Source organism: Hyperolius riggenbachi, chromosome 8 (assembly GCF_040937935.1).
Source record: "Hyperolius riggenbachi isolate aHypRig1 chromosome 8, aHypRig1.pri, whole genome shotgun sequence".
In the NCBI taxonomy this organism is placed as follows: Eukaryota; Metazoa; Chordata; class Amphibia; order Anura; family Hyperoliidae; genus Hyperolius; species Hyperolius riggenbachi.
This window is the reverse complement of record NC_090653.1, coordinates 192,376,919-192,386,551: the sequence shown is the minus strand read 5'-3', so window position 1 is coordinate 192,386,551 and position 9,633 is coordinate 192,376,919. Positions and strand designations below refer to the sequence as shown.

At 48.1% G+C, this 9,633-nt stretch overlaps 1 protein-coding gene across 4 annotated transcripts in view; it reads right to left on the bottom strand.

Annotated features, from left to right (window-relative positions):
- Positions 1–1,082: 1,082 nt before the first annotated feature.
- Positions 1,083–9,633, bottom strand: part of LOC137527526 (BTB/POZ domain-containing protein KCTD12-like) — an 820,305-nt gene continuing 811,754 nt past the window's right edge. For all 4 annotated transcript variants that reach the window (XM_068248054.1, XM_068248053.1, XM_068248055.1 and 1 more), the window contains one exon: positions 1,083–1,764. In XM_068248054.1, coding sequence (XP_068104155.1) covers positions 1,298–1,764 — 467 coding nt within the window. In that variant the 3' untranslated portion in view covers positions 1,083–1,297. The remainder of the gene's footprint in view (positions 1,765–9,633) is intronic.

Sequence of the window (9,633 nt, the reverse complement as noted above, 5' to 3'; positions counted from 1 at the left end):
GGAGCATGACGTACAGGCTGTGGAAGAGAGTTCCAGATAAGGGCTGATGCTCGTGTAAAGTCCTGGATGCGAGCATGAGAAGAGGTGATCAGCTTAGAGGCCAGGATAATTTCTTGGGAGGAGCGAAGGTTGCGGGAGGGACAATATCTTGAGATTAGTGAGGAGATGTATGGAGGAGACAACTCGTGGAGGGCTTTGTATGTTAGAGTCAGGAGTTTGAACTGGATCCTCTGGGTAATGGGTAACCAGTGGAGAGAACGGCACAGTGGGGCTGCATCGGAAGAGCGTGTGGAAAGGTGAATGAGGCGGGCCGCTGCATTTAGAAGGGATTGGAGAGGAGCTAGCCTGTTTTTTGGTAGGCCACAGAGCAGGGTGTTGCAGTAGTCTAGGCGGGAGATGATTAAGGCATGAACAAGCATTTTGGTGGCCTCTTCTACAATTGTATTACTATGCTTAATACCACCAAGAGGGTTTTAGGGTTAGGCACCACGTGGTGTTTTTAGGGTTAGGCACCACCTGGGGGGTCTAGGGGTTAGGGAATAGGGATAGATACTGGGAGTGTTCTGTGTGGAAGCACAGTTAGGTATAGTTGCAGTAATATATTTTTAATACCCACAAATGTATTACTATGCTTAATACAAGTGTAAATATTGTTTTTGTTTTAGATGGTATTTTTTGCATTTTCATTACTATTAATTCAACACATTTAGCACTTGACCTTAGGTTATAATAGAGAATGAAACAAATTGTTTTACATAAAAACGTATAATGTCATCTATACACCGCACCCTTTTTTTCCAGGCGCCCTTTTTGCATGTATGCGGGAGGGATGGAGGGGCGCACTATGGTGTCTCAGCCTTGGGTGCTGGAGGACCTTGTACTGACTCTGGATACACACACACACACACACACACACACACACACGCACACACGCACACACGCACACACGCACACACGCACACACGCACACACACACACACACACACACTTTTATATAACATAAAATATACAAACTAAAATGTTATTTTATAAACCACAACATACAAATGTTGAAGAGTAGAGCTATATTTCTATTTCACCTACTGTACAAGTACATTCAAGTACAAATTTTCATTTGTTGGTTAACCCATATTAGTATTTAAATGAAAGTTTGTCCATTCAAAAGAGAGGGAAACAAGGTAAGAAACATACTAAGAACCTTTCATACATTTTTGCAAGGGGATCATACTTTGCTCTTAATGGTCAGGTATCCCTGTAATATAACTTAAATACTTTTCTGCACATTCCCCTAGACATCTCAAAGTTGGTATTTCCTGAGTAGTTCATTTTGCCAGTGTCGTTTCTTATTGGGAAATATCACTGGTATTTTGATTTTACGGAATTCTTCGATACACTTCACTAACTCTATTTCTAGCGCTTTCTTCTCCTCGCTAGGCTGAGGGGGCTGTGGACTTTGTCCCATGCCATTTTCTTCTGCTTCTTCTGTGCCAACCTTTTGAAATTCTAGGCTCTTAACTTGATTATTCTTTATAAAAGTTTCTTGAAAATGTATTGTGGTAGGACAAGGTGAATTTTCTTCAGGCATAGATGGATACAGGTCTGTCATAAGAGTAGTTTCTCCTGGTGGAAGAACTGTGGAAGGTGTAGCTGAATCATGGCTGTCTAAACTGGAGCTGGAAATCTCATTACTGCTGTTTTGGTCTTGATTTTCCAAGAATGGTAGTGGTGGAATCAGTTGATTAATTTCCTCCCCAAACTTTTTATCTAAAACAATAAGGAAAAAGAGAGAAAAAAAACATTATATTTGAATTCACAATAAAATAAATAGTTATGTGACAAAACATTACAATTTACAACTCCTGCACAAAAATATTGTTGATTCACTTTAATTTATACTTTACAAGTATTAAAGAGACTCTGTAACAACAAAAACCTCCCCTGGGGGGTACTCAGCCCTCCGAACAGCCGGCGACTGTGCCGACTGTCAGTTCAATATTTACCTTTGCTGGCTCCAGCGGGGGCGCTGTGGCGACTTTCGGCACGGAAATAGACGGAAATACCCGATCTCCGTCGGGTCCGCTCTACTGCGCAGGCGCCGGAAACTTGCGCCTGCGCAGTAGAGCAGACCCGACGGCGATCGGGTATTTCCGCCTACTTCGGCGCCGAGAGGCATCAGAGCGCCTGCGCAGGAGCCAGGAAGGTAAATATTGCTTCACCGCTGCACGGAGGGCTACAGCGAGACCCCCGAGGGACGCAGGACGGCGTGGGAAGCCTCATTAGGATCCTGAGGCTTCCCCCACCCGAGGTGAGTACCCCCCAGGGGCCGTTTTGTCGTTACAGTTCCTCTTTAAGCAGTAGAGATGGCCCAAACTGTTTGCCGGCAAATAGTTCACGGAGAAGAATGGGTGTTCGCGCCCACGCCGCCAGGCGAATACATGGTGTGTTCAAACCCGCCCCTATACATCATCATGGGGCCAAACATTCAACCTTTGACCCCTTACTCCAGAGTCAGCAGGTATATGGCAGCAAATCAGTTAGCACTCTGTCAGGTACAGCAATATTGCCTCTGCCGCGGACAGCAGCGTGGCTGACGTCACGGAATCCGCCGTCGCTCTGTCACAGACATCGTTGCTGGGCTCTGGAAGGACAGGCTTCTCCTCTGCACATCAGTTTAGGTCAGCACGCTCGTGGGCGGGGCAGCAGGACCTTTATAACTTGAGGAGACAGGTCAGTGTCACGATCGCTTCTGCAGCGTGTACTGCTGGCTGTAGTGGTATTGCAACCCAAGCAGTTCTGATGTCATTTCATGCATTTGCTTGCATAGTTTGGTTTGCACTCAAACTAGTTGCTGATTCCATCTGCAGTGGCTCTGCAGTTCTAACCAGCTCAGGATTGAATGATTACCATTCACCTGTGTGGGAATCTGCATGTCTGCTCCCATTGGATGACCTCAGTATAAAGATCTGCTTCCTGCAGGGCTCCTCGGGCTATCATAGTTTCAGATCAGTCTGTTACTCTGTTCTGGCCCCCCTTGCTCCTAGATCTCGTGTGGACTGCACTGACTCCTGCAAAGGGGTCAGTGAGTCCTTCTAAGTCCTGTTCTGTTTATTCAGTATTTGTTACTTGCTAGTCTTGCATCATATATCGGTTCATCGCCAATATATACGCATACTAGCGTGTTTGTTATTTTCCTTGTATTCGTGTTACGTTAGTACATCAGTGTCGCTGATATATTCGTACATGAACTGTTTATATCCTGTGTTCAGTCAGTCAGCTTTCAGCACGTTTTGGTAGGTTGTGCGTATCGTGATCACCCATGCTTAGCTAGTCAGTCCTGTTCCTGTTGCCTTGCGTGGATTGCGCTCGCTTCTGCGTAGAAGTAGCGAATTCTTCCTAGTCCTGCTCCAGTTCTTAGTTAGTGTTCCTTGCTTATGTCATATATCGGTTTATCGTCGATATATACATATGTCAGTTAGTCGTTTGTAGTTCATTGATAGCTGTAATCGTAATACCCTCAGGGCTGTATTTAGGGTTTGAGCTCCCCTAGGCACCCCAAACCTATGGCGCCCCCCTCCCCCCTGCAGGAGGATGGCGAAAAATGGGCGTGGCCACATAATGCAGTGGGCGTGTCCATAACACAGTGGGTGTGACCAATTAAAATTTCCTAGTAAGAGTGCAGCCCAAAGTCGGTGGGGCCATGTTTTCTCCCTGGGTATGAGTAAAGTGAACCTAAAAAAGCAAGTAGGAAATGCCCCCCCCCCCCCCCCAAAAAAAAAAAAAAACCACACACATTATCCGGTGTTCTCTCGCACAAAATAGTGGTGGGTATTAGATTGTGAGCTCTCCTGAGAAAAGTCAGTAACATGACTATGTTCTCTGCAAAGTGCTGCAGAAGATGCCAGTGCTATATAAATACATAATAATATGGTAGGACATTAGACTATGGCAGGATTAGATTGTAAGCTCCTCAGAGGATAGTCAGTGACATGACTACGTACTCTGTGAAGTACTGCTGAAGATGGCAGTACAATATAGTACAGTAGTATGGCAGCATGGTGGCGTAGTGGTTAGCGCTCTTGCCTTGCAGCGCTGGGTTCCCGGTTCAAATACCAGCCAGGTCAACATCTGCAAGGAGTTTTTATGTTCTCCCTGTGTCTGTGTGGGTTTCCTTAAGACACTCTGGTTTCCTCCCACATCCCAATAACATACGATACAGATAAGTTAATTGGCTTCCCCCTAAAAATTGGCACTAGACTACAATACTTACATACACATATGACTATGGTAGGGATTAGATTGTGGATTTTTTATTAAAGAAAATCAGAATAATAGCATACATAAATAATAAATAAAGTTAAAAAGTATGCCATCATAAGGCTGAAAGGTATCTTCAATGCATACAATGCAATAACACACAAAAATCAAACATAGGCTTTATCCCATATATGCATATATACAAAAAGGGAAAAGAAAATAACGCCCGTACCGCGCCATAAACAACAAAAACAATCTATTGTATCAAGAAACCGCAATGCACCGTGTTTGGGGAGACACCATTCACCACCATTTATACCAAAACGAGACAACCAGACAAAAAGAAAAACTAAAATACATATAACATGAACCACCACCGGTAAAGACAAGACAGCACCTACAACACATCATTCACACTGACAGGACAATAACCCACTCCCAAAAAGTGATAGACAGCACCAACATAACACCATGCACACCTCACACATACCACGGGACTTTTACGCCCGAAAGTACCAATAACATAAGACTGAGGACATAACACAAGACAAGACAAAACTAAAAATAATACCCAAAGACAGGACGACACTTCACCAACACATAAAAGAGAAGCACAAAGGGATGTTCTCTGTGTGCCTGCGGCCAATACTTCAAAAATCAAGAAAAAAAATCAAATCTAGGGTGAAAAGAAGAGAAATAGTAAGCTGCACCCAGGAGAGACTTCCATCAAGTCAAGGAGGCTTGATATTCTGCCAAGCCAGAATCCAAGCTCCTCTCCCCAGCTTCTTCCTCTCCAAGTACCGAATGGTCCCCACCTCACCAAGAATAGTGTTCACCACCACCTGGACGGGCAAGTCTTTCTTTCTAATAGCTAGATCACACCGTGCCAACCATAAGTGTCTCCTAACCACTAGACTAACTATGTACAAAGTGCACAAATCATACCCCTGGCGCTGATTAAACGCTCCATAGGCCCACTCGGCATAACCAAGATGCGCCAGAAATGGGATATTCAGAACCCTCCCCACCTGATTATACACTTCTACATTAAAGGGACATGACATCAAGAAGTGGTCCATGGTCTCCTCAACAGCACACCCCTGCCGAGGACAACCACGTTCCTCCACATCCCGACACTTCATGAGCCCTCTAACGTAAAGCTTGCCCTGGAAGGTAAGCCAGGCGATGTCCCACAATTTGTTCGGAATCCGCGGCGAGTTCAACAAACGCAATCCCTCCTCCAAAATTGTGCCTGGGCAATCCCTCAAGGCCAGTGAGTCAGGAAAGTAGGAGTCCACCACCCATGCCGACAGGGCTTTCCTGTCGACCGATTTGATGTCCTCCACTGTCAATCCCCACTGCAACAGTTTCTTCAAACACGGCAAGACATAGGCCGGGAGGTAGCCATGACGTCTCCTCAGATTCTTCACTGGGCCACCGCTCTTCCATTCCCCAAGGTAAGGCTCACACCAAGTCTGAAAGATCCCTACCCAACCAGGCGGGTTCTCCATTAACATACTACCAATATTGTGCTTAATAAAAATTAAGGAGAAGAAAACAATCGGGTTGACCATGCCTAGGCCACCCTCCCGCCTAGTTTTATAGGTAATATTTCTACGCACATGGTTTAGCTTGTTTCCCCATAACATCTGGAAAAACAAGCCATTGACCCTGGTATACAGGGATGCTGGCAAAATTGTGACGTAACTGACATACAACAATATTGGTATCAGGTAAGTCTTGATCAGGTCAATCCTTTCTCTATAGGTCAAACTCCAACCTTTCCAGCGGACCACTTTCCTGTCGACATCTGATAGTTTGCTAACCCAATTTCGTAGGCCATAATCGCCTGGGCCAAATTTGATGCCGAGAATTTTGATTTCGTCTTGAGGCACGGGAAAGGATCCGGGAAGTCTAAAGGACTCTCCATCTTTGCCCATCCAGAGAGTTTCGCACTTATCTGGATTAATCTTGGAACCAGATGCCAACGAGTACCGGGTGATCTCTTCAGCAACCACCAACGCCTCTTCTGCATCCGAGACCACCACGGTAACATCGTCGGCATATGCCACCACCTTCAGAGATGAGCTCCCAGAGATGCCCACCGGAACCCCACCAAGCATGCCGCCATCTAGCCTTCTCACAAAGGGGTCGATGGCGAACACGTACAGTAGAGAACTCAGCGGACAACCCTGGCGGACCCCCGAGCTCACCTCAAAAGGCTGGCCTATCCATCCATTGATCAGCATAAAACTCTCAGCCTCTTTGTATAAAGTTCGCAGCCAATCTACAAACCTCCCCTGCAAACCGTATACAGTAAGTAGCCGCCACAGGTACTTGTGATTGACCCGATCAAAAGCCTTGGACTGATCCAACGTCAGTAGGTACTTTCCCCAACCCTCAGCCCTGCACCGCTCCAGGACCTCCCGGACAGCTAACAGTGCTGAGAGCGTGCTCCTTCCCACAACAGAGCAGTGCTGATGGCAGGAAAGCACATCTGTCACCTGGGACAACCGCCAGAACAAAATTTTCGCCAAGATCTTCCTGTCGACATTGAGAAGGCTGATGGGACGCCAATTCTCAATCATCTCAGGATCACGACCTTTTGACAACAGGATTACCGCAGATTGCCTCATGGAGGGTGGTAACTTTCCCTCAGCAAGGCAATCATTAAAAGCTCCAGCCAATTGAGGGGCCAGAATGGACACGAAAGCCTTGTAGAACTCGGCCGTCAGTCCATCCGGACCCGGGGTCTTTTTAGGCGCAAGGCCACCAATGGCTCTCACTACTTCGTCCGCAGTAATTTCCGTTGTCAAGTCTATGGCAGAAATGTCCACATCTCCCAGACCTGGCGTGGAATCCAAGAAATCTTCCATCCTTGTCTGGTCAAGTGGCTTCTCCCCAAGCAAATCAGCGTAAAACTCTCTAGCGATGGCTAGGATCTCCGACCTGGACTTTGCCAGAGACCCCGAGCCATCCCTGAGACCGATGACCGTCTTAAGCGCTGAGCTTTGTTTGAAACTCTGGTAAGGGTCAGGCGAGTGGTACTTACCATGATCCCTTTCCAGAGCCAAAGAAGCCAGCCGGTCGTATTGCTGCTGCTTAAGGCGAAGTTTGACCTCAGAGATCTCCCCCGGGTCCCCGCCCTCAGAGACAAGGACAGTCAATCTCTCCCTTAGAGTCTGGTAAGCCAAGTTTCTATCAACACCTCTACGGGTAGCTAGACCCTTGAAAAATCTAACGATACGTTTTTTGACCTCCTCCCACCACTCAGACCTATTGTCAAAGCAGTCCAGAATGGAGACCTGTGCTTGAAAAAACTCCTCAAAGGATTGTCTCACCTCATCTTCCAGCAGCAGGGACGAATTCATTCTCCAGATACCCCGACCTCTGGGAGGAGCATCCGAAGCATTTAAGCCTACCGACAGAATAAGGTGATCCGAGAACTCCACCGCCAACAACTTAGGAGTTGAAGTGATGAGGCTCTCTGAAACAAAAAATCTATCTATCCTGGACCTACTATTACCTCTCTGAAAGGTGAAACCCGTGAGACCTGGGGAGTGACGAACGTGCACATCTACCAGGTCGGACTCATTAACTAATCTAACTAGAAACCTGCTATCTACACCTATCCGGACCTGGGCACTTGCCCTGTCCATGGCCCTAGTGATGGTGTTAAAATCACCGCCCAGGATCACTGGATAGGCTGAAAAAAGGTATGGCCTGATCCGCGTAAGAAGGCGTTTTCTCTCCCCTTTAAACCTGGGGTTGGCATAGATGTTAATAAGCCTGAGATCCTGCCCCCTCACACAGACGTCTAGGACCAGACACCTACCCATCTCCACCTCAATAACCCGCCGGCAAGTTGCCATGTCGGCCCTAAAAAGGACCGCCACACCACTACCAGACTCTCCCGCAAGGGACCAAAAACTCGGACCGGACACCCAGTCCCTCTCAGCCAACCAAAGGTCAGCTGCAGAGGTGAGTCTGGTCTCCTGCAGGAAAAAAACATCCGCCTCATGGGCAGCCAAAATTGAAAAAGCCAATTTTCGAGCCTTGGTCGTTTTGATACTGGCAACGTTGATCGTTGCCAGTATAAGTGGTGGGGGAACCGCCATTAGGGTGATTCAAGGTTTCCCTTTATCTTTCTTCAGACAAAGACAAAAAGATAAAACAAAAGACAACATTACAAAAAGCAAACAGACAAAAACACTAATCACAATGCCTCCCCAATGGAAGCAGAACTTTCTGCCACCATCTCCTCCTCTTCAGAGACAAGGGGAGATGTGGCCAGAACCTCAAATCTGTTAGTCAGATTTATCTCTTTCTCCTTCTGCCTCCTTTGGTGGGCAGCCATCCTGCTTGCTACCCTCGGGTCCTCAGGAAGACCCCTACTCAAAGGCTTAACACCTCTCCTCTTCTTTGTTTTGAAACGTTCCTCTAAGTAGGACTTGTCCTCCTGCGAGAGATGCTCCCTCTTCCAAGGGGCAAGGGCTGCATCCGTGGGGCAAGGGGCCGAGAAGGCATAGCCAGAAGGGACGGATCCAGACAAAACAAACCCACTACCGCTAGCTGGCGCGGTGGGGCAAGCAGAAGGAAGGGGCGGGACAATGACAGGAGGTGCAGGGGGGGCACTAGAAACTACAGGGCTGGGAAGGGAAGGGGAAACTGCAGGGACTGGGAAGGTGGGAGGTGGAAGGGACATCTCCGGGGCAGAAAGGATGGGAGGGGGAAGGGACACTGCAGGGGCTGGGGAGACAGTAACAGGAGGGGGCAGGTTAGGACCACCTACAGGGGGAGTGGTGGCAGGGGAAGCCTTTGTCTTCCTAGGAAGAGGCTTGGGGGCTAGAGGTGGACCTATAGGAGCGGCAGTAAGGGGCCGAAGGCCACCTCCACCCCTACTCCTGACAGGTTTGAGTCGCTGCTCCTTGGGAGGAGGGCCACCTCCGCCCCGAGCAGCACCCCGAGCGGGAGCCAGTGACTCAGGCCCAGGCTGCCTATCAGAGGCCATGCTGACTGGAAGAGAACCAGAGGAGGGTACTACAGAGGACGGGTTCACGCTGGACGTTGACACGTTAGGAGCTGGAACAGACTCAACACACACATTAGGGTCAGCCACAGAGACATCCTGGTCCTCTACCATAGTTGTCAGCAGGGCGACCTTCAGATCCGAGGGCATCGTCGCCCAGGAGATCGGGCACTCCGTATAGGGATGGCCAAATTCGAAGCAAAAATTGCACTTGATTCTTTTGCAGGAAGACGCGGAGTGCCCGAACTCCTGGCAGCGACTACACCTCGGATCTGGGCAGCCACTGGCCAAATGTCCCCTCTTGCCGCATCTATTGCAGGTCCTGGGTTGGCCCGGGTAATAGGTGATAA